The sequence below is a fragment of the Rhamphochromis longiceps genome, linkage group LG13, assembly GCF_057381845.1.
Source record: "Rhamphochromis longiceps isolate RC_006_pf linkage group LG13, R_longiceps_female_GT1.1, whole genome shotgun sequence".
Classification (NCBI taxonomy): Eukaryota; Metazoa; Chordata; class Actinopteri; order Cichliformes; family Cichlidae; genus Rhamphochromis; species Rhamphochromis longiceps.
The window spans coordinates 9734305-9760912 of NC_140569.1; the positions used below are offsets into that span (position 1 = coordinate 9734305).

At 37.2% G+C, this 26608-nt stretch overlaps 3 protein-coding genes and 2 non-coding genes across 7 annotated transcripts in view; 1 reads left to right on the forward strand and 4 right to left on the reverse strand.

The window, feature by feature from the left end:
* LOC146655355 (uncharacterized) overlaps positions 1–26608 on the forward strand; it is a 330938-nt gene that overhangs the window by 283822 nt on the left and 20508 nt on the right. The gene's annotated exons all lie outside the window — the stretch shown is intronic.
* trnai-uau (transfer RNA isoleucine (anticodon UAU)) lies at positions 801–894 on the reverse strand. Its single transcript has 2 exons — positions 857–894; positions 801–836 (listed from the first exon to the last, which is right to left on the reverse strand). It is a non-coding gene; the product is annotated as a tRNA-Ile (tRNA).
* trnai-uau (transfer RNA isoleucine (anticodon UAU)) lies at positions 1241–1334 on the reverse strand. The gene is made up of 2 exons: positions 1297–1334; positions 1241–1276 (listed from the first exon to the last, which is right to left on the reverse strand). It is a non-coding gene; the product is annotated as a tRNA-Ile (tRNA).
* LOC146655359 (myelin and lymphocyte protein-like) lies at positions 2524–8548 on the reverse strand. The gene is made up of 4 exons (XM_085427548.1): positions 8378–8548; positions 5096–5263; positions 4879–5001; positions 2524–3396 (listed from the first exon to the last, which is right to left on the reverse strand). Exons 1-4 carry the CDS (start codon positions 8468–8470, stop codon positions 3322–3324), a joined length of 459 nt encoding a protein of 152 aa, XP_085283674.1. The 5' UTR covers positions 8471–8548; the 3' UTR covers positions 2524–3321.
* LOC146655360 (myelin and lymphocyte protein-like) lies at positions 10110–18899 on the reverse strand. 2 transcript variants are annotated; one of them, XM_085428413.1, is made up of 4 exons: positions 18691–18899; positions 14111–14179; positions 12309–12470; positions 10110–11667 (listed from the first exon to the last, which is right to left on the reverse strand). In XM_085428413.1, exons 1-4 carry the CDS (start codon positions 18775–18777, stop codon positions 11593–11595), a joined length of 393 nt encoding a protein of 130 aa, XP_085284539.1. In that variant the 5' UTR covers positions 18778–18899; the 3' UTR covers positions 10110–11592. The 2 variants fall into 2 exon arrangements, with proteins under 2 accessions (XP_085284539.1, XP_085284538.1); XM_085428412.1 differs by having other exon boundaries at positions 14015–14179; positions 18691–18867.

Genomic DNA, 26608 nt, shown 5'->3' on the forward strand with positions numbered 1-26608 from the left:
ATGCATGAAATTCCTGATTAGCTGAGGCTGATGGATACCTCTTATGTTTTACTGCAACTATGGAGCAAAGAAATTGAAAAGTGTTGAACAAAGGTTATATTTTTGTCACAGTAATATATATTAATGATAAAAAATAATGATAACCGCATGTTCACCACGAAACCTACAATCTAAGTGCCACCTTGTAGTCATAGTAGCAACTTGTCATGTATAACAAAGCCACTCCCTAAAGCATACCTGTCTTTCTTTTTCTTTAAATGGAGTCAATGATTTGCAAAGTTAAAATGGTCATATTCTTAGAACTACAGATATAGGTAGTGATAACCAGGTGATATAAACTGAGCTGCAAAGTTTAAACTAGGGTTAGATTGAACAAAGTAATTCCAGAAATCCTGACTCATTTTGCAAACAGAGGAGTCGCCTACTGCTGGCTGCCATTGTCTCGGTAGTCAGATTTTTACACAGTTGATTCCTAAATGCAAGTTTAATCTTTTATAAAGCTGAACATTTCACTAGCTAGGACAACATCCTCGGTAACAATGGGGAATGAGGAAGTGTGAACTGGTGCTGCGGTTTGGGGAAGGCCTCGAAGGAGACTGGTGACGGCTCCCGGGCCCAACAGATCCCCATGTACTAACGAGAAATAAATGAAGGAAAGTAAGAGAGGGGAAAATGGGGGGGGGAACAGCAGGTATTTGAAAAGGGGGTGTCAAGGAGGAGTGGTCCCACTCCTGAAATTCAGATGACATTTCCACTAAAAATGTCTGTGCCTCAGCAATTCAAAGACCATGAAGTCAAGATGCTCCAGGTGAGGCTTGAACTCACAACCTCGGCATTGCTCTACAAAGTACTGTCTTATAAGTACCGCGCGCTGACCGATTGCGCCACTGGAGCTTGTGTGCTTGAGGCATTAGTCAAGTCTAGATTCTGACGTCTTCTTACAACTCAAGTCACTGCTGGCTTCACTTTTTTGACCCAAAACCTCAGACGTTACTGAATGTAGCTTCCAGGTTGATAAAGCCAATACATAAGCAGCGACCTTTTTTACATCAGTTTTAGGGGTTATTTTGTTTTGTTTGGGGGGGTGAGGGGGTGGGGGAGGTATGCAACCAAGATGACGACAGTTCAAAGCGAAGCTCTCATCGAGTCTTTCTTTAACACTAGTGATGCCTGTTCTTATCGATACCTGGACCTAAAAAGAGCTCAGATTTCTATCAGAGGAACTACCAAAGAACACATTTGCTCCAGGTGAGGCTTGAACTCACAACCTCGGCATCGCTCTACAGTGCACTGTCTTATAAGTACCGCGCGCTGACCGATTGCGCCACTGGAGCTTGTGTGCTTGGTGTGCTAGTTATGTCAAGACATTCTTACCAGAGGATTCAACACTGGCTATTAGAGACAGTTGCCAACAACAACAACAAAAATGCCCATGCATGCGCCCATCTTTGTAAGATCAGGTGTTTTTGTTTAGTTTTTTTTTTTTTTTCTTGCAACCAAGATGACAACAGCAAAAACCACAGGGTCCATCTTTTACACTGATAATGTCACTGGCTTCACTTTTTAAACCCTAAACCAAAAAATAAAAAATAAATAAACATTGGAAAAGTCAATGCAATTTGCCCTCCCTTGTCATATAAGTTTTTTTACAACCAAGATTGCAAAAAATGAAAGCAGTGCCGTCTCAGTATTCCTTCTTTAACAGTGGTGATGCCTAAGTGCAAGTGGAATCTTTTATATAACTCAGCCTTGACAGGTCTCTGCCCTGGTGTTTCAAGATGAACTGAGGACATCTGCTCCAGATGAGGCTTAAACTCACAACCTCAACATTGATCTGCAGTGTACTGTCTTAGAAATACAACACGTTGCCTGATTCCAACACCGGGGGTGGGGGTGCACACATCCAGAGGGTTTATACTGGTAATGTAGAAAAGGTCGTTCTTATCCAATACCTGGACCGAAAACAGTCTCAGAGAAAGCAACCCTCATGAGAGCAGGTGGGGTGCCGCAGTTGAGGTTTGAATTCTCATCCTCGGCCTTGCTCTACAATCTACTGTCTTATAAGTACTGCGTGCTGACTAATTGCACCATTGGCGCTTGTGTGCAACTCATGCTCATCAAGTCAAGACATCCTTACCTCCGGAGTCAATGACGATACATTCATGATGCCTAAATGCAAATTTAAACTTTTATATAACTCTGTTGTTGTTTTATGTGAAGACAAGTAGTCATTTGATATTTCATTTCTTTTGACCCCCCATGACTAGAGTATTTTAAACACCGTGAAATCTCTTATTCTTCTTTTAATTTTAATGTGCATGGTTTTGCAATAAAAGGAAAGCTGGTATTCAAAACATCAAATTATGTTTGATGTTGGTACTGAACATCAGCTCTGAAGAAGAATAAGGATAACAGCAGTTAAACCAAACTCCAATGAGTGCAAATGCCTCTCACAAGTAACTCAAAGATTCTTTTGATGTTTTATAGAGAAAATGGAGCACATAATGAAAGAATACAGACGAGTGTAGTTCATTTTCCTTATTTTAATAATCTTCAGAATACAAAACTATAAAAATTTAATCCAGCAACATTAACTCTGTTCCTCTTATTTTGTCTTTTACTCTTTGCTTTTTAATTTTTTTAATGACATGCATGTATTTGATTTCTTTAATAAGTCCAGTTATATTATTAATATTTCAACACAGATAATACAAAGGGAGAAACATAAAATATAAGTATGCATTTAATGTATTTAATGCTACCAGCTTTGTATGTTTGTGATGAATTTTATTCTACAATAACAGTATTGACACCATATTCTCTAAACTGTTGAAAAAAATGACCCATTCTTTTTGTGAAGATGTAATCACTGGCTCGACAACATTATTCTGAGGTTTGAGGTTAAAAGAATATGACTTTTGTCTAGTTGATCATTTACTCTTTGAATTTTATAGTTTATAGAATATAAGTTTTGATTTGTTTACGTCTTTTCTCTGCTTTAAAATCTATAGTTCTCCTTTACAAAGTCGTAACCAATTTCACAATATACTGTGTTATGCCAAAAAAAGGATGGGATGCAGTTTTTCACTGTGACCTCAGGTATGTGCTGTGTGAGTTTTTGTATGTTAGAGTATTTGGTATTTTGATAATGTTGCAAAGCAAGAAAGTCATGCTCTCACATACAGTGAAGACCAATTCTGACCAATCTAATGTGACTTAAATACATTATCCAACAGACAAAGACACACATAGACAGTCAGGGACATAGATGTGCACAGCAGATGGAGTGTATTACTTTCTTGCAGCTCTGCTATTCACTCTTCAGAAATATTTCCATCGGATGGCTGAGAGAATGGCATGGATGAAGTACAGGAGTGTGGCCACGAAGGCGAACACCTGAAACACAAACAAACACAACCAAAGAACATACTTAAAGCCAAGTCCATCCTTTGCATCATTATTGCTGTTTGAGTTTGCTTTTTAATCCAATTCTGGGAAATCCATATTTGGTTTATTGCCAAGAATTACATGGAATTCTAGGTATAAACGCCAGTTAGCTTAGCTTAGCATAATAAGTGAAAGGAAATTCACATGAGGTTTCCACCTCTTTAAGCTAATAATCAATGTGTGTTCATAAGTACCCTTGGCTCCACCCAACCAACTAGGTCACTGATTAATGTTGTTCTGCATGTCCTGTTTGAATTGAGCAGACTCACTGGTTTTGGGTCAGGTTGAATTAAAAAAAACATGTTGAAAATCTACTTCTACCTGCTGCAGTTTGGTTCTTTAGATGATATACTGTTTATAGCAAGGCCTCGAGGGCCGGTGTCCTGCAGGTTTTAGATGTGTCCTTGATCCAACACAGCTGATTCAAATGGCTAAATGACCTCCTCAACATGTCTTGAAGTTCTTCAGAGCCCTGGTAATGAACTAATGTGTGTTGACCCAGGGTGATATCTAAAACCTGCAGCACACCCGCCCTCGAGGCCTGGAGTTGCCCACCCCTGGTTTATAGTTTATTGTGAAATCTCTGATCACTTTATCTCAACATTAACATACTGTCCAAAAAAATTAAAGGAACACTTTTAAAACAAATCAGATTTCAATGGAAAAAAAACCATTCTGGATATCTGTTTTGATATGACCTAGGTTATGTGTTAGAAATGAAAGGATGCCACATCATTTTCAACCTAAAGATGGCTGAATTCAAAAATAATGCAGCAGCCTGGTCCATTTTTCTGAAATTTCTTTGCAGCAACTCAAAATGGAACTCAGTATTTTGTGTGGGCCCTACGTGCAGACGCATGTGCTCAAGATCAGCCTTTTTTCATCTGTGACAAGCACAGTGCACCAGTGGACCAGTGGCGGACCTGCCAATTCTGATATTCTATGGCAATTGCCACTCGGGCTGCACAGTGCTAGGCAGTGATCGCAGAGCCAACTAGAGGACACTCAGATCTGAGGCAGCTGTTGTAAAGTCTGTTTCTGATTATTTGGTACAAGATATGCACACCAGTGACATGCTGGAGGTTGTTTTTTAGGGCTCTGGTAGTGCTCGTTCCTCCTTGCACAAAGGAGCACAAATGCCAGTCCTGGTGATGGTTTGGGGGCCTTCTACGGCCCTGTCCAGCTCTTCCAGGATAATTGTCTGTCTCCTGGAATTTCCTCCATGCTCTTTGAGTGTCTCCCAGACTTTGCTGGAAAACAGTAAACCTCTGACTATCGCATGTATTGATGTGCCATGCTGGAGGAATTGTATAGGTATATTTCATGAGTATTCAAAAGAAGTCAAAATAGTTTTAAATAAGTGGATTAATAAAATATATTAAATAAAAATAAATTTGAACAAATATTTTGGACCGCTCTTATTGTACTTACCACAGCAGAAATGTAAGTCCGGTAGATTTTAAGGTCACCGTCTTTCTTCTCGAGGGTAACGATAGCCAAATCCACCCCTGCACTTAAAAAAAAGAGCGCTGCCAGGCCATGGTAAGCAAAATCCTTCAGAAACAGAGACAAACATTTTTACAACAAGGTCATAACCCATAAATTTTTCTAAATTTTATTCCCTGTCTGACTCTTGCGTCTCTCTTACAGCAGCAGCCCAGTGAGAACTGTTTTTATGACCTCCGGCAGCGAAGATGATCATCCAGAGGAAGGTCATGACGAAGCAGAAAACAGAGACGAACATCACCCACCCCAGAGGGTTCGGTGGGGCCACGTGTGTCGATGCAACAAGAATCCAAACCAAACCACCAAATACCTGCAGAGATGAAGAAGAGAGAGCGTGAATGGAGATGGCACATTGAATTATAACATTTATGAGAACTAATGGGAATCCATCATATTCTTTTTCTGGTGAAGAGTTGGACATATTCAGTGAATAAGAATCTACAGCCAGCACATTTAACCTTAGTTTACCTAAGCTTAGCTCAGCTGGGCTTAGGTAAGCAAGAAGACTAGAAACAGTAGCAATGGTAGCAAAATGTGAGCTTTCTAAAAAAGATAAAATATGTAACAAAAAAACACCAAAACAACAACACTAACATAACATTAACTTGAATTGAATTAAAAACAACTAAGTTTGCACATTTATTAAACATTGCATGGTCAATTATAAGGAGGCTCTGTAAAAGCCATTTCAATTTTATTTTAAACTAAAAATAACCATAAATATGATCTAAGTGCATAATGCAAAACACACGACATGCTTAAAATAAGTTACTCTTGCATAAAAAGCAACCAGTAATTAAAGACTTTAAAACAGGTAGTCGTGTGGGATTTAAAATATAACATTGTTACTCTAAAAGAGCTTTATCCTGTGCTTACTGTGCAATATGGATTGTTCCTTCAAGCCAAACTTGCCATAGAAAGAGAAATTACATCCATCATTTAAGGATTTCTGTAAATTATCTGAGTATGAAGAAGGGCCACAGTGCTCAATAGCTTCAGTGATGTCATTTATTAACTCACAATGTTGGCATTGCTCTGCAGTGTACTGACTTATAAGTACCACACGCTGACCAATTGTGACACTGGAGCTTGACTGATGTGGAATTTATAATCACGCTAACTCATAACTTGCAGTTATTTCAGATTGCAATCTGAAATCCTAAATGAACATTCCACGTGTTCATTAAAACCCACAAAAGCCACAACTGGGACATCGCAGAACAATGATGTCCACAACTGAAATCCAGGGGAAATCTAAAATTGAAATCTAAAACAGACTTAGCCAGCAGATGGTGGAAGCTTTCTGATATTACAACATCATAAATAAAGCAATCACAAAATTAGCTTCAACTTTAGTGTACTTTAGAGCATTGCTAAGGTTAGGAGTTCACGACTTACTGGGAAAATGTTTGTTCCTCTATTCAGACAAAACACCTCAAAAGAAATACAAGGATCAATGTTTCAATTTTGGGCTCATCTAAGACTAATGGAAAAAAATATCTGAAATACACACTTAAGGGTTTATTTTACCACACATAAACATTGATGGTAATGTTGATTTTCAACAGCCCATTCAAACACTAATCTCTGTCTCTACTGTTTCTATACATTGCGTTCACCTTATCAGTCAAGCTTGCCATCATTAGCTAAGCATAACATTCAAATATGATTGTTTTTATTTACCTTTAGTCTAAACTTAATTAAAGTTCCTTCATAAGTCAAGAGCTGTCTTTTAAATTCTAATATCATAACCAGGAAATAAGAACAGGCAACAGTGCATGAATATAAATATCAAAAATATTTATCTGACTCATCGAATATAAAACACAAGGACATTTCACTGACAGCTTAAAATGGGAGGCAAATGGGGAGTGTAGTCTCTCTGTTCATTGTGCCAGTAGGTCACAGTAAACAGAGGTATCCATAAATGTATGGACATGGTTAGCAACAAAATTTAGGTAGGATGTGGTATTTTAACAATTCTGAATTGGTACTACATGTGCTAAGAAACTATCATCCAGACTTTTACACCAACAGGAACCTAAACTGTTAAAACAATGCAGAATGTAGCCATGTTTAGGCCAGATTCAAAGCTTACAGTAAATTCAAGGCTCCTCGGGACACACAGCACTTTTGCCGTCTTCTATTGTCCAAATTTGGTGATCCTAGCCTGGGTTCCCACCAAGTATGGTACTCTGCTGCTTGTCACCCATACTTTACTTCGAGGATAGGCATTTAGAGATGGCTGGAAAAAAAACGGCTATTTGACTTACTGTTGCTTCAGCATGAAAGAGTTCTCTGGCATTTATGTTTTTCTGGCCATTCTCTATAAACCCTAGACATTGTTTTGTGGGAAAATAGCAGCAGATTAGCAATTTATGAAATACCCATAGGAGCCCATCTGGTACCAACAATCATACCGCACTCAAAGTCACTTAAATCACCTGTCCCCATATTGACACTCAATTCAAATTTCAGTGGGTCATCTTGACCATATCTATGTGCTTAAATCCATTATATTCCGGCCACACAATTGGCTAATTAGTTCATTAATTGTTAAATGAACTGTACACTTTGGAACAGGTAAAATAACTTGTTTATACAGCAAGTGTTTCCAGTTCAGTTTAGTCATTGGTGAACTGAAACAGTTCATAAAGGGCTTCTTACTGCATTCGCATTTTGTGTTCGAAACTCATCAGTCTTCAAGATATGAAAATGTTCATGTTTTTAACTCATACAATATAACAGCATGACTGGCTGAGCGGAGCCAAAATAAACAAACTAAAACTTTAGCGAGGGTATTGGTTGTGAGAATGAAAGATCTTTATCCGTGCAGTTTTGTTTTTTAGTTGTTATACGAGTGTCCTTTGTAATCAGTCAGGGTGAAGAAGAGTAGGCTGCATTCTTTCTTATTAACAAAGACACAATATAAGTGAAATGTGAGATGTGAAGAGAGATGATGCTCCTCCCACATGAAGAATTATCTCCACTGACTCTCTATCTCCAAATTGTGCATTTTTATCCTAAAACAGTGTGGCTACTATATGGAGATATAGGCCCACTGAGATATAGGACCACTAAATTATCAGAAATACCAGCAGGTAATTTATTTTGGTGAAAAGAAGTTTGAGTTTTGTTCATCCTTAAACTCACACCCAATACATAGCACTGTTACCAATTGTCGTTTATCCTGTAAAAATAGTTTAGGCATCAATTTTAGGCATCATATGAAGTATTTATATGAGCCGAAGGCTTATTTAACTCATATATATATATGAACTTGTTGCCATGGCACACCTTAATGAAATATTTGTCGTATTTAAAATACTTTAAAATGAGAACTATAAAATTGTAACTGCATCCTGAAGAGAATACTTAATGACCTGAAGATCATAGTCATTGTTGTCTGTCATTGCCCACTTACCAGTTCAGGTATGTAAAATATATCCGGTGCAGTGGTGCATATTCCCAGTCCACTGGGCAGGCTCCCCATGGGCTGAGCAGTTGTTGCAGCCATCTCTGCCTCTTCCTTCTCCCAGTGCTGATTTAACAGTGAGCACCTTGCTCTTTCCTCTGGACTAACGGTGCGGCAGCAGGTGTAAATGACCCTTTTAAGAAAGTCAGGTGAGCAGTCAAACCCGTTCTGCTATTGTGGGGGAGAGATCCCTTCCCACAACAGCAAACCAGACACACCCTTCACCTTACAGCACTGAACGCTGCCTGGAATTTAATGTGAACTGGTGACTTGTGACGGGGCTTTCAAAAAACTTGATGAGAGATCTTGTGGCCGCAGGCTAAGTTGAGTCTACTGATCTTTGCTGTTGCTATTGAGTAAAGACACACTTCACTGACTTTTCAGTTCCCACTAACCTATAAACCCTTTCTTTGTGTTAGAAAAATGCCTCAAGCCTCTATTTGTATTGCACACAGAGACTTTAACAGGTTTCTTTTCAAAATATAGATTCTAATGATTGTGGGTTAAGACAGTCTACTTTGATCTCACAGACACAAGGCTTCGTTTTGAGCTGCACTAATCAATAATTAATTTCAACAATGGATCAAATGAGCATGTCCAGTGTGAGGGCTGACAGGCCTCGCATCTCCCTTTAGCATTTATAGCAACATGTTTCTAGTTGCTGTTTTGGCTTATGAGCTCAAAGTGTTAGTGTTCTACATCATTACCTCCCCTGGTATCAGTTTCCAGCAACAGTAGGCAAACAAAAAACTTTGTTTGCAACTAGCTGGTGGTGGAGCATTTAACTGCTAACATTGGATATTTTTCTAGGAAATGAGTTTCTGTTACATCAGCTCAAAGCAGTCTGGTTGTTCTTCTCTGACCTCTGGAAAATCCCAACAGATCAGCAGTTTCTGAGATACTCAGACCAAGCCATCTGGCACCAACAGCTCTCAAATTCAGTTAAATAAACTTTTGTCCCCATTTCTGATGCTCAGTGTGAACTTCAGCAGGTCGTTGCCTAAATAAATAACCAATAATTGATTGGTTATTTATGTTCACCCACAGTTGAACAGGTGTACCTAACAAAGTGGCCAATAACATTATAGCAGTCCCACACAAGGGACCATTTTTAAATAGAGCAAAATGTAATATTGGATTACAGTGTTAGTTAAATTACAACATCCAGTGTCTCTTTATCAGGCATCAGTTTACTGCTAACTTCAAAAGCATATTTCCTGATGCTGCGTATTACTAAAACAACTCACCTTACTCTATTTTATTATGTAGGTGAGTGATAAAGGGAGAACAATAAACCAGTGGGATGGTTTACTGACTCCTTGTTCTATTTTATAAAGGGTACGACTGGTATAAATGTTCTTGGAACATTTACATCTGTATTAAAGCTGTATTTTACACCATTTGATTGGACAATCTTCACCAGCCTGTAGTTTTAATCAGTCAAGTCAAATGGGGATTGTATAAGTTTTTGTTGTCTTTTTTATCTCTGTGCAATTAGAAGATTTACCTGACAGCTCAGGTCTGTTGTTACATAGTATTTCATTGTTCGAAACAATGAAAACAATGAAATTGACGCTGTTTCTTTTCTCCCACAACATGTGATCTCTGACTCATTGCATGACATACTGTCAGTCTTTGCTAATGTTGACACCCTCAACAAACAAAACACATAATATTCCAATGTCCAATTCTTTTATTTCACAATGGAGATTCCAAGACAAAAGTGTGAAGTGAATCATCTAGACATTTACATCATCAAATTTCAAATCGCCAGCCATGCCATGCATAAACACCAAGCCTTTGAAAAAGGCACAAAATCTAGTGTATTGAAGTTGGTTTAAAAGGCTGTCAGCAGGAAGCGTTATCTCCTTTACAGAAATGAAGCTCTAATAGTGGTTACACTGCAACACTACACTGCAGGTAACTGCTACATCACTCTATGATTGAAAGAAATAAGATGAGAGCAAAGAAACAATGAAACAAATTAATATATCTATATAAATAAAACTCAAGTGTTGCTAATCCAAGACAATTTAACATTGTAAACACAGTCACTGCGGAACTATAGACAACAACACATGCATCTGACAATGCCTCTAGTGTCAGTCCAATCATACCCTTGTAGCGGCTCTCATTTTAGCTGAATAAATGGGTAGATCACCATCAAAGTGATCATTATTTTAGCTTGGGCCATCAAGTTGCAACAGATGAAATATAGAGCCCATTCCATTTATCGTTGGCCTTGTCTTCTGTAGGAACTAAAGTCACAATCTTCCTGCTTTTCCTGCTTCAGTTTTATAAATGTTTTTTGTGAGAGCAAACTAAAAGTCTAACTGTGTTAAGCTGTAGAAGTAAGTTGTGTGACAAATGTTGGAAATATTTAAATGCTGTGGTGCTGGTTTAGCTCACACGATGAACAGGTGACTGTATGCCACAAGGTTAGATGCAATTCTGTTAAACTCTAGCCTAAGGCTGTATGTCTTTCCCTTTTTGTCCCTTCTTCTCTCCACTATCTAATTCAGGCAAAACAGATATATAGCAAATATTGAAATTTCAGCTATCATATTAGGTCATGTTACTAGTATGGTAGATGCAGAAAGATTTGTCTTTAAGCCAACATCATTGACGTGGTTTACTTACAGAAATTGAAGGAAACATCTTTTTTTTTTTAAATGTCTCAGAAATATATTTAAAGAAAATTAGGACAGATCTTGAGTTTTAAAAAATGCATTTGTGTTTTTTTGTGTGTGGGTGTAAAATTTGTGAACTGAGCTTTTAAATTGTATACTATTGAAAGTTACAGTGAAAAATCAAAGAAATCAAAAGTTATGATAATATCATTCCTGCTTCTGTTTAGATTAGTAATTTCATTAGTTATTTACACTCATCCATCTTCTTTAAACAACATTTAATTCTGAAAACTTGTAATTCTCACTTCACATGGATGGATTCTAAAAAACAACATTGAAAATTGTGAGGTAGGCTAATGTGATAATGTAATTTTTGTTTGAGTGTGTTTTCCACTTTTTCATCAATTTGATGTTTGGGCATATTGATTCAAAATAAATGCATAAAAATAATTTTCTTCTCAATGTATTTGTGAAAGCTATGTGATTATTCGTTTTTTTGTTGTTGTTGTTTTCCTCTTGAGTTGGTGACTTGTTTTAGGACCTCTTCCATCGAATGGCAGAGAATATGGCATGGAGGAAGTAGAGAAGAGTGGCCACATAGGACATCACCTAAAAAACAGACAGAAACACAGATGGATGATGGAGATGGTCACTTTGAGGTACAAGACTTTAAAGATTTTAACTTAACTTATAACTTTGATTTGATAACTTTCCTTGTTTTAGCAATTACAATTTGAGACACATATACTTTACTTGCATATTTTCAGTATCTTCCATAATTACATTTTCAATTCCTTGACATTAGAGAAATGTTTACACATCTACATTTGTACTGCTCAACAAATTACATTGTTAAAACATTTTAAAGCTGTGTTCTTTTACAACTACTTTAAAAATTACCAAAAGAGTTGGATAATTTCAGTATGTTGTGCTAAAATTGTCCAGAATAAAGTGAATTTGTCAGAAATACAAGTACAAGATTCGTTATTTCCACTTGTTTTAGTAAATAATGATATAATATTACCATCAAGCGGTTCATTTATTATATAAGAACTTATCTTATTTCATATGCTGCTCAAAAAATCATAAATAAATAAACAAATTAGGGAACAGCAGTCATTGTAGAACTGACATATTTTTAATCCAATTTCAAAATATGTCAGTACATACTTTTAATTTGGATATCTCATTCTTCAAGATCTGAGAGTTCCCTTAATGTTTTGAACAATAAATTTATGTGTTTTACGTACCACTGCAGAAATGTACAGTCGGTATATTTTGAGCAGTTCAGCTGGTAGTAATGCTAGAACTTGTGCAAGTTTAACTTCTTGTCCAATCCCATAGGTAACATAGGCCAGATCCACTGATGCACTGAGGAAGAAAACCACCGCCACAAAATGATAGCCTGCATCCTGCAAATTGAAATATAGAGAAAAAATAAGAAGAAGGAAATTTAAAAAAAAAAAATAATAATAATAATAATAAATGGAGAAGATACTATAGGGCCTTCGCACTCTCAAAAAGAGGAAGGGGAGCAAAAGGGAAAATTTTCAAATAAAGTGGGGACAGGTTGATGGACTGTGTAAAACTTGTGGGAAAGTATCCCCCAAAACCCCAATTGCCACCCTGTGGTACCTCATTTTTAAGAATATTGCCAGGTAATAACCCTTCTTTAAGATAGGCCCTAAAAAATGTCCTTAATTGTCAGGTTTTCTGCTTATCGCTGCATTTTTAATAGCAACATTCAACAACAGTGTCCATTTTTCCTTAGTGGCAACAACAAACACCAAAGGTTAACTAAGACTGTTTATTGTTTACACTGAGTAAAGACAGTTCAAATTCTCAAATGCAAGTACCAATTTTACTTTAGTAATAAATTAAATTTTCTTCTTTTTGTTGTGGTATTTTTTCAGTGTTTGATGTCTAATATATTGGTGCACATTTCTCAATGTCTACACTACAGTCACATGAGAAATGGAATTACACCTTTTATTATTTATTTATTATGTCTAAGTTTTTATGTAACAAGACATAAAAGAAATCTGGTCCTGAGCAGGTTCTAAAATAATTTAAATATAATCTCAGATGAACAACAACATTTATCAAAAATTAAGCCTACTTTTAGCCCCAGTAACTAGAAGTCATCGTTTTCTGTATGACTTTATCAGTCTTTCATATCATTGTGGCGGAATTTCGTCCCACTGTTCTTTTACAACAGCTAATTGTAAAGAACAGTGGGCATTCATTGAGACTGGTATGCATTCCTTTGTCTAAAGTCCAACACATTTCAGTCAGATTAAGGTCTGAACTTTAACTGGTGATTCCAACTCTTGGATTTTTTTGTAGATTTACTAATGTGTTTGGGATCATTGTCCTGTTATGTGACTCGTTTTCAGCCAAGCCCTAGGGGTTGGACAGATGGCCTAACATTTGACTCTAGAATACTGGTATACAGAGAAATTCACAGTTGGCTCAATGACTGCAGGATACCCAGCTTCTGTGGCTGTAAAATAATCCCAAATCATCATTCTTTCACCACACATAAAGTGTTTGTTAATGTTGTGTTTGGTTTTTACCAAACACTTCATATCCCGCTAACACATAACAATGCTCCGGACCAGTACACTTCCAAAATGTCTCTTTTTCCAGAGGTGGCCACACTTGCTGATGATCAATCGATCAACGAATTTTCATTACTACTTGCTCTCTTAATTCCTATAAAAGCATTGCTTTAGAGGAGCATACATTGCCTCTGCATTTTTGCTTAAGTTCTGTTAAATTAAAAAAAATACTTTTTAATATGTCAAGCATTGTTCTTCATGTGTGGTTTGATTTACATAACTGTAAGATCTGCTGAGCACAAGATGATTTGGAATTTAAAGAAGGTTTACTTCATCGATCCATTATTAACTGCTTATCTAATTAGGCTATTAAGCAGTCAGTGGGAGTGTCTAACCAGTGCTGGCCAGATGCTGCTCTGATTGCCTCCGCAGAGGAAGATGAAGAACCAGAGTGTTGTCATTACGAAGCAGAAGATAGACACAAACATCACCCAGCCCAGAGGGTTAGCCGGAATAACTTTAGCCGATGCCACCAGGATCCACACCAAACCACCAAACACCTGCAGGGTCACACAGAGGAGGGGAAAAGAGACAATGATTGATGATATTGCAATTCAGTGGCTTGATTTCCACAGAGAGAGAATTCTACACACCCACTTTGTAAAGTTTTTTATTAGAAATTTATAGTGTTGAGTGTAAGCTTTAAGCTATTTTCCAGCCCTCTGAAAGGTTATTCAGAGCTTCATGTAAATTGGTACAGTGCCCTTTAAACTAAGGCTTGGTCACACAAACACACACATAATGGCCATGTTGTCACTCTTGGGTGTATTGCCTCAGCCTTTATATCTCCTCCTTTGGCAAACATTATGCTTGAAAGAGTCTTTGGTATTTAGATGGAGCATGAACCTTCCACCATTTGTTCCTTGATAAGAGGCACATTAAAATGCTTTACCATAGGTCACAGATAGTGTGCGCAGGAAAAACATTTTTATTCATTGTCATTCCTTATTTTTAAATAAGCAACAGAAATTTTTGACTGTTTCATGTTAGGCCATCTTCACAGAGAGACGCCAATGTAGGAAAGCTCAGGTGTAAATAATAACATTTCTACATTTTATTTAGCACATTCAGTTCCGAGGTCCTAAAGGCTTTCTGAGACACACTCTAAGACTAAACTTGTGCTTTCACACTAAAACAAGTGAACATGTCTGCTATGAAAAAGATCTGTTTTTATCCTGTCTTTATATTAAAGGCTTCATCCAGACACTCTTCAAGCCAATCAGCTTCGAACCTTCAAGTATCAGGTGCGCAGGAGCTGAGCAAGAGGAAACAGCAGCTGAGGCTCATTCAGTCGAAACTGGCATCTTGGTGTTCCAGTGAGGACATTTTACACAAGCGCCAAAAACAAAAAAGCCCTTCTGCTTCTCAATAGCTCAGTAGTATATCATATCTTCTGGGAGATAAAACAAAAGCCTTTTTCAGTTTTATACTTTTTCTCAGATGAGTATTTTGGGAGGATATCTGTAATAATTTTTATTATTTTATTAATAGTATATACCCAAGAGAACTTTAGTCAATTTATTTTAGGTGAAGATCTAAAATGAACATTCTCCATCACTTATTTAATCTTCTGATTTTTCAGTTGCTACTTAAGGAACCTGAAACAGGTCTGTTTGTATTCAGAACTGCTCGAGTCTCCTCAATCAATTTGTCTAGCAATCATTTTTATAAATTTAGCTGGACTCAAGTCTAGTTAGGTTAGTTCGGTATAACGTAATAAAAATAATAAGAACTAAAATAATAATCCTTCCCATAAAAACAACAAAATCATGTTCAGTCAGCTGTGCAAACACAGAGAGCTCAAATTATGGACAGCCTATTCCTAATCTATGTATTTTTTTTTCAGTGCCCATGAAGAACATGCAATGTCCTGGATTAAACACTGTGAAAGACAAACATTGCTCTACTCTGCTTATTCATCTCAAATGGTATATTTAAAGTGAGACATGTCTCCTCCAAGTAAAATAAATAAAAATAACTGCATTTACTTCCATTTATGTAGTGCTTTTCTGGTCTTGGTGGCCACTTGAGGTATGTTAGAATGCTTCTTAGCTGTCATTGTCAATTGTTGTTTAAACAATCCACATCACAAAAAAGAGTAAAAAGATGAATAAAGAATACACAATATTCATGATATCATTTTTTAAATGCAAAGAAGTTTTGGTTTATTCACTACTTGTGAATCTTATTTGTACAATGTCAGAATATTTTTTTAATTGTCAAAATGTGAAGTAACAACTGCCTGTTTTTTTCTTTAAACCTTTAATAGGCGAAACTCTGGCGAAATTTCTGACAGTGAATCATGAAGGAAATGGAGAACAGAGTAGTAAACAATAGGTGCTTCTACATACAAAAATTGTTTTAATATATGGACAAATATTACACAAGCCTTATCGCAACTTATCTCATCTAAAACCACACAGGTGAAACATATCCATTTTATATCCATTCCAGGTAAAAGGGAACGCACCGTGAATATACAAATTTATACAAAAATATATGCAAAAAAAAAGGTGGGTGGGGCTTCTGTACTCGCAGTCAAAGCTTGACTGTTTACTCTGACTGAAAACAACAGGAAAAATGTTTATAATGGAGCATTTAAGTCAGTGTGAAGACTTAATCTATGACTCAATATTTTTATCAACCTTTTTCCATCTTTAATGTGATAAAATTGCTTGTTCGCACAGAGGTAGCTTTGGATAGATTTAATTCCTTAATAAATGAAATCATTATTTTAAAACTTTGACCAATATTAAAATTTGTTTGATGATCTGAAGCCTTTAAGTGTGAAAAATGCTTTTTTCACACAACAGTATGCACACCTGAATGGGTGGCTGGCTAAACCTAAATTAGGTATACTAGTATTTTTTAGCATCTATATCTGTTGTGGCAAATTTGTTGCCGTGACTGAATCACAGCTGAAATCCACTGTTGTCAGTCTAGACTGAATATAACTGCTGTTTCCATGCCAACAGGGGGTGGTGAAAGCGTTTGAGTGGAGTATACCTTTAAATCAGCTGGACGTGGATCCTACAGCCATGTGGTCTGAGTTTATGGTCTCGGTGATTATTTGAAATAACTAAGCTTCAAGCTGAAAACTAGTGTTGAATATGTTTGTGTGTGATGGTAAGTTAGCTTTGAGGCACAATTCATTTGAATTTCAGTAGTGGGACCACACCTCACACACTCCCCTTCCACTCATATATTGTGAAATGTCCTCCTGCCCTACTTGCAGTTTGTTCTTATTTCTGTGCCCCACCCTCCCAGCTCTTGTCTTATTTCTCACGTCTCACGTAGATACCAAGAGTGCTTTCTGCCCAGAGGGCCCTGAGGCCCTCACCAAATCGACAACTTTGCTGACTCTGTCCGCCATTTTCTGTCAATAAACACTGTCCAGTGAAGTCTGATCCCTGCTAGTGAATTATAGGTTTAAGGACAGTTTCAATTAAAAAATGTTAAAAACATCAAGCATCTTAACTGTTGAGGAGATTTTCAATTCATTCCTTCACTTTATTGCCATTGCTTGCCTTGTGCAGGTGTTTTTGTTCTCTAGCGTTTCCTTTTTTTTCCTCACAGTCCTTCACAGTACACAGTAATTCCAGGAAAATGACTTGGTTGCCAAAAACTAAGCCAAACTCACCCACATTTGCCTTTTTTTATCCGTTATCAGTTAAATTTACACTGACAACAAGAGTAGGTAAACTTTATCAGTAGATTTCCATTCTTGTGCAGCAGCAAATAATTCTGGCACAACAATGCAGGAGCTCCAGCAACACTTAAAAGGAAATAGGAACAACTTTATTAACTGACCAATGCGTTTTGGCTTGTGGCCTTCATCAGGCTGGTGCAGCATAATGTTTCATGAAAAGTGAAATCCATCCAGTGATCCATGAGGGTTTATGACTACTTTGATATATACTTTACTGCACTTAAATCTAAGGGTTACTGGTGCCTTTCCACGTGTTATGCAGATTTAATCTGTGTGTTGCATGCATCAAAAGAAAACGTAAAGATAAAGCTTGGGTTTGGTATTTACAGCTTTAGTGCCATTTTAATGAGGAGCATGCATGCCAAAAAAGGTGACAACTTGTTTGCTTTAATTCTAAAATATCACAGAATACAAGTTTTTTTCTTTGTGGTTTGAGCAATACAGAGAATGTATTAGATAACAAAATGTCTCTATATGACATTATAAACAAATAAGAAGTACTAATACCTATCCCCGCACTCTCACGTTTAAAGTAATAGCTGTTATGCAGGTTTAAAGATATTGCACAAACTTTTTTCAGGATAAGTTTATGAAATATATATTTTTAAAAGTCAGTCCTTCTTCATTAACAGCTCAAAGTTAATACTTTTTTCATCCTATTATTTTCTGGATTGAAAAACTAAACAAAGCCTAATAATCTTCACTTTTCAATATAATACAGTTCAGTCCATCACCACCTGTTACATCCATGATTGTGAGCATAGAGGAAAATCGTGGTGAAAGTGAAAGTGAGGATGCCAGTGACAACATAAGTATTGTGCAAATTGCACAAATATTTTTTTTATTCATTTTGAGGGTATAAAAGTAGAACTAATGGCTGATTAGTGCAGATACTGCATCACAGATGTTTTCTGACAAATAAAATGTGTGTTTTTTTGATATTTAGCGTTTTCCTGTTGCTATGGAAACAATTTATTTTCACCAAAAAGGCTGCATTTTATTAACTCGAATTATAAAAAAGTGGTTCCAGCTGACCAGCAAAACAAGATGAGAAAAATCTTATCAGAATGGAGACCTGCTCCAACAGAGAAATGAGAAGAAGAAGATGCTACTTTAAATAATGTTGGCCTGGTTGAATAAGGAATGAAATAAGGAAAATGTGTTAAACAAACATATGAAAGAGAATAAAAGAAAAGGCTGTGCAAAAATAAGACATGTCTGAACCACAAAAGAGGGTAAAACTCAACATGGAAAAGTAACACATCCCTTCTAACAACACAAATTACAAAACAAGAAACTCACAAACTCGGGGATGAAGAATATGTCAGGAAAGCTGGTGAAGATCCTTCCGCCTGATGGCAGAGCATCACCTGAGGTGGTGGAAGCCATAGTCCAAAACAGTGTGCAAACACGTATGAGGTGTCTTAGAGAATGAGATGTGTAACCTGTTTCAAGGTGCCTTTAAAAACTGTCTTTCTGTCTCGTTTTCCCTCCTGCACCTCCCTCTATTCGTCCTCTACTCCACCTCCCCATCCATTCCTACTGTTCAAACTACCAGTTTGACAGGTGCGTTTCTTTTTGTTTGTGCAACAGGATGATGTATCATGACCCTCTTTGCATGTATGTGGTTCTCCGTACAGTTTTTATGTGTGAGCCTCCATTTCTGTGGTATTTGTTGATGGTTCTCTATTAATAATATCAACCTGTTTACATGCACACAAAAAGGAATAGTGAAGCAACTCTAAGCACTGTTAATTCTGGATATAAAAGGAGTTTCAGCTGAATGTTAGAGTAATGCCGGCTTTACTCCAGCTCTCACTGAAATATGATCACTTCATTTAAAAAGAAAAAACACACACACAGTGGAAGCCAAATGCAAATGCTGAGGCTTCCCAAGCCAGTTGGTGACATGGTTGCTGCTTCCATCTATAATCACTTTACACTTCTAATAACATTTTTAACTGTTGTAGGTAATATTAAAATAAACTCTTATCCAGCTAGTCGTCATCTGATCAGCCTCAAACCATCAAATGGGTTCCAAAATTTATTCTGCAGTGTCACAACAACACCAAACATACAAACAAGAGAATTCACTGCTTAAGAAGAAAAAGCTGTTCTGACCGCCACACAGTATAGGTGGAGGTCAAAATCTTGCAGCCAGACTGGGATTACAGAATATACATAAGCATGGTGGCAGTAGCATAGTATATGGGCATGATGCTTGGAAGCTCATTGTCAAGTACATTAAACATGAAAGTCAATTTACATGTGATTTGAGGATTTTTTTAAGGCTCTGATACCATTTTATATGACTGACCTGTTAATCATATAGTCACTGACATCTGAGTTAATGTTTGCTTTTGACTTTATGTCTTAATGTGTTTGTGTAGGATCTGACTGAAGTGCATTCCTCTTAAACTAGTGTCTTTTATTAGCTGTCTGCTGAAACTGCAGAAGTTTAGGTCTAAAAGACTGGGCGAGGGATGCATAGACTGAAGTTTTGTTTGGTTTGTTAACATAAAGTGCACATGAGTCTGAACAGGAAAAAGTAGAGACTTAAAGGATCAAACGCGCAGATAGATAAAGAGGTCTGAAATGAAACAAGAGAACAAACGTGAGAATAACCAGCGAGAAACAGGGAAGTTGGGAGTGGCAGGAGTTAAATTGATCAATTGTTACGTCATATGTTTCCACTTGGCAACATTTCAGCACTTTGGAGTACAGCACTTTTGTTCCTCTTCCTCTATTTCTTTTTTCCTTCTAAAACAAAGTAATAGTTGCTGTAGGTTAAGCCTTAGAGGTTCTAGCAGGTGAATTTCATCACCTTTAACTCTTTAAAGTCACTAAACTTATATGAATCCTTTCAACTAAATCAAGTGACAACCCCAAACTGTGAAGTTACAATATATTGAGAACAAATAGGTCTCTTTGTGCTTTCATTTCCAAGTCAAACTGTCAAGCACAGTGTGACGGTTTCCAGGATGAGGGATTAAAACCCTTTACCATATGCAAAACATCTTGTGTGAGACAAGCTCAAGACCCTTCCACCTTTTTTAATCATTGTCTGTAGTCACCAAACCTGTTTTGTTACCACAAAATAAATAACATAAACAGCATATGAATTTAAATTATTACTGCTACACATGCATCACATGGGTGATCCATGAATTTTACTTCCTATCATAGATACATTGATTAACGGTGAATAATCGTTTTGAGTTGTAAAATCTGAAGCCTAAATATATCTGAAGAATTTTAAAAGAATTCTGATACACTGTGTTAGTGATAATTCAGATCAGGGTTGCAGGTGGGCTGGAGCCTAAGCCAGCTACCATAGAGCAAGAGGCAGGGCATACCCTGAACAGATCAGTCTGCCGCAGGGGTAAGCAACAGACAACCATTCACATATACATTCTCACCTATGGACTATTTAGAATGACAAATTAAGATAACCTGACTAACAGCATGTCATTCGACTGTTGCAGGAAGTTGGCAAGAACCCACACAAGCACAGGGAGAACATGCAAATGCAAAAAGCCCCCGGCCAGATGTTGGATTCAAACCTAGGACCTTCTTGCTATGAGGTAACAGTGCTGCCTCTTCAGTGCATTCCATTACTGGTAATATGAGTTGTGAAACAAGTCTCTGCCTAAGATTATGTGTAAAAAAAAAAATGTGTGGAGCATTAAAAAAAATTGGCATTTTTAAAAAATATAATCAATATGTGATTTGAAGGTGAGTTCAAATCAATCCACACATGAAGTACATGCCAAATTTCAAATTTCTGATCTTCCCAGCTGTCATTACATATTAGAGGCAAATGATAACTTAAGATTGACATTCTACTTCGCATTTTAATATTTGGATATATTAAGCAAAGTTTGCAAAGGATGTACATTTTTGTATCTAAATCCATCCGACTTATTTATAAACTTGTAAAAAAGAAGCTTTTGATGATAGCATCATATTGGTGTAGGCAATCACATGAAAAGAGCAGTAAATGATTATTAAAAAGAAGCGGTCCTTAGATGCAACCCTGAGGTACCCCTCTGTGCTGACTAATCATACTTCACACCCTATTGCACAAATAGCAATGAAAACATATCAATTTATTCTAGGAAAGGTTTGTACAAAAAAAGATCATGATTGACCAAATCAAAAGCGTTTTTTATATGAATAAACACTGGTCCTCATACCTATACATTTGAAGTTAGCAACATGCAAGAAAAGGACAGGTTTAAAATAGTGCCATCAGCATTAATCTCGTTAAAATGACGTTAATGCCATAAAATCTCCGTTAGTGAGTTAGCATGGATTGCCCCAATAAGTTTGATGTGTTACATGGCCCTCTTCCTATTGAAAAAACTAAAGTTGTATCCAAGATGGCCGACTTCTAAATGGCCACCATGGTCACCACCCATCTTGAGGAGTTTGCCCCCTCACATATACTAATGTGCCACAAACAGGACTTTAATATCACCAACCATTCCCATGTTATTACGGTGTATCCATATAAATGGCCCACCCTGTAGATTAATGCTGACAGCACTAGTTTAAAATAGAAATAAATGTTTTCATAACTTGGCTCTAAAATGAACCAATACTGCTTCTCAAAACAAGGAGACCTTTCTGAGTACAGCTAGTGGTTCTGTCATGATCCTGGGCCATGTTGGCCCAGCATTCTTAGTTTTCGTATGTTTTGTATTTTGTTCTTTATTTATGCCTTGGTTCCTAGGTGGTTCTGTTAAGATGTTCCCTATTTGTTTTCCCCATGTGACTTTACCCCCTGTGTGCCCATCTGTGTATCGGTGAGTCCTCGTCTCCCCTCCTTGTGTTTTATTCCATGTTTCCCCAGCCCATTATGTCTGTGCCCTCCCCGTGCTCTCTCTCTCTCCTCCTGTCTGCACCTCTTGGTACTTCCTGTTTTACTTTGACAGTCTACCGTCAGTGTTGTGTTTACTCCTGCCGTGTCTCGTTATGATTATCAGTGTCACCTGTGTCCCCCGTGTGCTCCTACTTCCCTCGTTAACCCTCTGTGTATTTATGTCCACGTCTTCCTCAGCTCAGTGTCGCGTTCTCCGTCATTCAGGGCCCTGTGTTTCTCTGTGTAATACGTTATAGTTTCCAGTTTAGTTTGTATGCTTTTTCTTTCCAGCAATAAAGCTGTGTTTTGAGTTCATGCCTGCCTCCGTGAGCTTGCGTTTGGGTCCAATTCCTGCCTGCCACACAGCCCAATCATGACAGGTTCAGGGTCTTGCTGAGCACAGATGATCTTGTATTATTTAATAGATCTTTGTTTTAATTGGAAACTGACAGCCTACAAATTTTCACAAAAACAGTAATGTGCCTAATATGCTTTGGAACTTTGTAAGATGAATTTCTGAGTTAAAGATTAGAAATTACTGGGAAAAAAACATGGGTACAATTTCTAATTTCATGTAATCTTAACAGCATACATTTCTCTCACCTCAATAACACATTTTACTTGAGTATACTTTGATTTACTACTTTCAAAACTAGTTGTATAACAATGAATTAGAAAAAAAAAGCTTTGAAATTAATGTCTGTTTTCCTGTTTAGTATATTCTGTGATTCCTGTTTAACATGCAATTTCAATATTGGACTGTGAGTCACTCTGAAAGAGTAGCTTTCAAACCTTCCACATGCACGTTCCCTCTTTCAGTGACAAATACTTGTTTTGTTCTGCTGATGCTGACACACCCTCTGTCAACCCATTTGTCTGTTAAAGCTAATACGTATAAGGACATGTTCCTGTTTAACGACAAAACATGCGTCAGGTACACTATTCAAGTGAAACTGAAGCAAGGATTTTGTTTGCCATGGTAATGTGATCACCATGGCAAACATTTCTTCATTTATAGAAAATATATTTTATTTAGTTTTATTTGCACAAATAATCCTGCTGAGGGTTAAATAATAACAATAATATTAAATAATATATTAAGTATATGACTAGTATTAAAGTATACGTATTAGTATTATTCACAGAAATGCACCATTATTTAAAGTTTTCTAAATAAATCACTCAAGCCTGAAAGACACTTCACTCAAGGATAAACTAGTGTTGTGTTTACACATAACAATAAACCAAATTTTCAAATTGTCACTTTGCTACTAGCTGCCCATCATAAAAACATATCATTGGTTCCCATTTCTTTCTTGAATTAGAAAAAACTAGAATATAAATATGCTGTTTGACAAGCATAAAATTGTATTTTGACACCAAGGTGATTCCCAAAACACTATTAGCTCATAAACCTAGCCTCTCATGGCACAGTGTGTCACATGTCCTCAAAAAAACTGAGGAAACTGAGCAAGTGGAGGACAAAAGAAGAAGTGGCAACATGAGAAGCTTGAGAAAAACCAAGGACAACACTACCATATTCAGAACAATAGGTAGGATTTTAAATCCCAACCAAGGGCATGCATCCAGTAAGGGCTCCAGTCTAGGTCCCCCCATGTTACCCAGGCCTACCTCAAAATATGATTAACAGACACATAACTGAAGCCATGCTGCCCTTTGCCCATAAGCTGAGGAACCAGGGCACACTGATGAGAAGTGGGCTACTGGAATAAGCTAGTGGACAAGGCATGAGAATAGGGAATTGTTGAAGTGCTACTACGCATCTAACCCCAGCAAAAGGTGATACGTGAAAGAGATATGGAACCTATGGATTTTTTGACACCCAACATCTACACTAACATTGAAACGACTAGTACCTCAGTGTTCGAACATTCGGAATAAGCAAGTGCTGTCACAACTAGAGATTCTCCAGGTACAACACAAATGTTACGGGAGGGCAGAGGTATAATTATCCTCACACTCTGAGATTGGGTACCAAGCCCTAAAGAACAACTGGCGGTCCCTTTTAACAGCAAGAAACCTCCAGCAGAATCACGCTCAGGGAGGGGCGGCTATCTGCTGCGACTGGTTTAAGGTGAGGGGAGAGGGATAGTAACACAGAGAATGAAAAATGTGAGTGAACGAGAAACAGTCAGTGCATCATGGCTGTAACAGCCCAAACTTATTGTAGTGTAACCAATGCAGGATTCAGGTTATCCTATATGCTTGCTCAAAAAGGACTGGTATATGAAGAGAAGGATTTTAAATTTGATCCTGGATTTAACAGGGAGCTAATGAATAGAAGCCAACATGAAATATGCTCTCTCTTTCTAGTCCCTGTCAGTACTTTTGCTGCAGCATTTTGTATCCACTGAAGGCTTTTCAGGGAGTTTTAGGACAGTCTGATAATAATGAATTACAGTAGCTCAGCCTAAAAGTAATTAATGCATGAATTAGCTTTCAACATCACTCTGAGACAGGATATTTCTAAATTTAGAGATATTGCACAAATGCAAGAAAGCAGTCCTACATATCTGTTCAATACACGAGCAGGTCTTGGCCGAAACACCAGAGGGGCAAAACACCAGCTGCTGGTATATATCCAACCGTCATCGGGGTAAAAGCACATTAAAGAACTTAAAACCGCAATCCTTTTCATCTTTGTGCAAATTCATTTAGTCTTCATCTGATTAGTTTGATTTTAACTTGCACAAATAATGCATTTTAGATGTGACTTTGTGGCAAACACAATCTTAGAATAACTGTTGATGTTGTAGCTATCATATTGCAATATAAAACCCCCTCAGTCATTACCACCAGACAAACACACAAGACAGAATAAGCAGACATGAGACAGACACACCTTGCACTAGATCCTCTATTCTGGATCTAGTTACAGGATACACGTGCACACACACTCACATACACAAATACACACAAAGACAATGACAGAAAATGCATTATATTTTGTGTCCTAAGCCTGGACAACAAACCCATTGCACGTCCAGGGACTCAGGACTCCCCCAATGCTGTGAACTGTAACCTCGAGGTAACCTCGAGCTGCACCTATATATAGTAAACTTAGCCTGTTTTTTAATTTACACGTTTGCTCTACTAAGCTTCATAGGATTTATTCTATAGCTGTCAAATGACCTATACCCTCAAACATCATTGAATGCATTACAAACATGTTTTAATCAAAACTGGATGTTAAGATCTAATAACTAGATATGTAGTAAACACTGTGTTCCTGAAAATGTCTGAAGCATTTTAATATCTTTCAGCTCTTTTAGTTGGCTTACTCTCCGTTTGGTTAATGGTCCAAACATCTAAAACTTTTCAGCTGTGTCAAGTTCTTACAAAATGTCCACTGAATGTTACTTGAAACAAAATTAGAAAGAAAGAAAGAAAGAAAGAAAGAAAGAAAGAAAGAAAGAAAGAAAGAAAGAAAGAAAGAAAGAAAGAAAGAAAGAAAGAAAGAAAGAAAGAAAACAAATTAAAACTACAATAAGATGCAAAACACAAAGGCACACATTGTAACCCATTCACCTAGCAATTTTGTGCACAAGCTCTAATTTCAAACAAAAAGCTGTTTAAGCCATTAAAAGATAGTTAGTCTCCATTTAAATTAAGGGAAAACTCTTTGAAAACATGAGATAGACACCAAATAATTATTCCAGCACATTATAAGGTAACACAAAGTTTCCGTTTCCCAAACTGAATCTGTGATCATGATAATTCTAGATCCTCCACTATGAATGTATTTTTTTTCTTTTAATAACACTGATAGGACATTAAATCTGTGTGTGCATATTCTAGCATTTAACTACTTACTGTGTGAAATCCCCACCACTATCACCTCTTCTACTTCTTCCTCCTTAGACAACAGTCCACCTGGGGCACAAAGAGAACTGGGTGAGAACGTCTCAGTTTTTCCATGTGATAACAATCAGGTCTACAGTTTTACAGTTTTTTCAGTCTGCAGTCCAGTATCATTTATATCTACACAATGATGGTCCGTGTTGAGTGATCTGCAGTGGAGTTAATACATTATCTTCACCTCTATAGTTAGCAAAGTGAGCTCGATATGGCACAGATAAGATTTTTCTTTCCTGTTGACCACAATTTGAAAAAAGGAGCATCTGACAATACACCACTGCTTTCAAATAAAGTCACATTTTACTCTCTTTTTAAACAAACTCTTAGTACCATGAGATTTAATAGTGATGCAGCCATTCAGAGCCAGCCTCTACTAATCGGTGTATTCAGTCTATTGGTGTCTCTGACACTGCTCCCCCAGCCGAGTATCCTACACTTAACACAATTGAGTGATGGATAATCTTAATCACTGCGCTG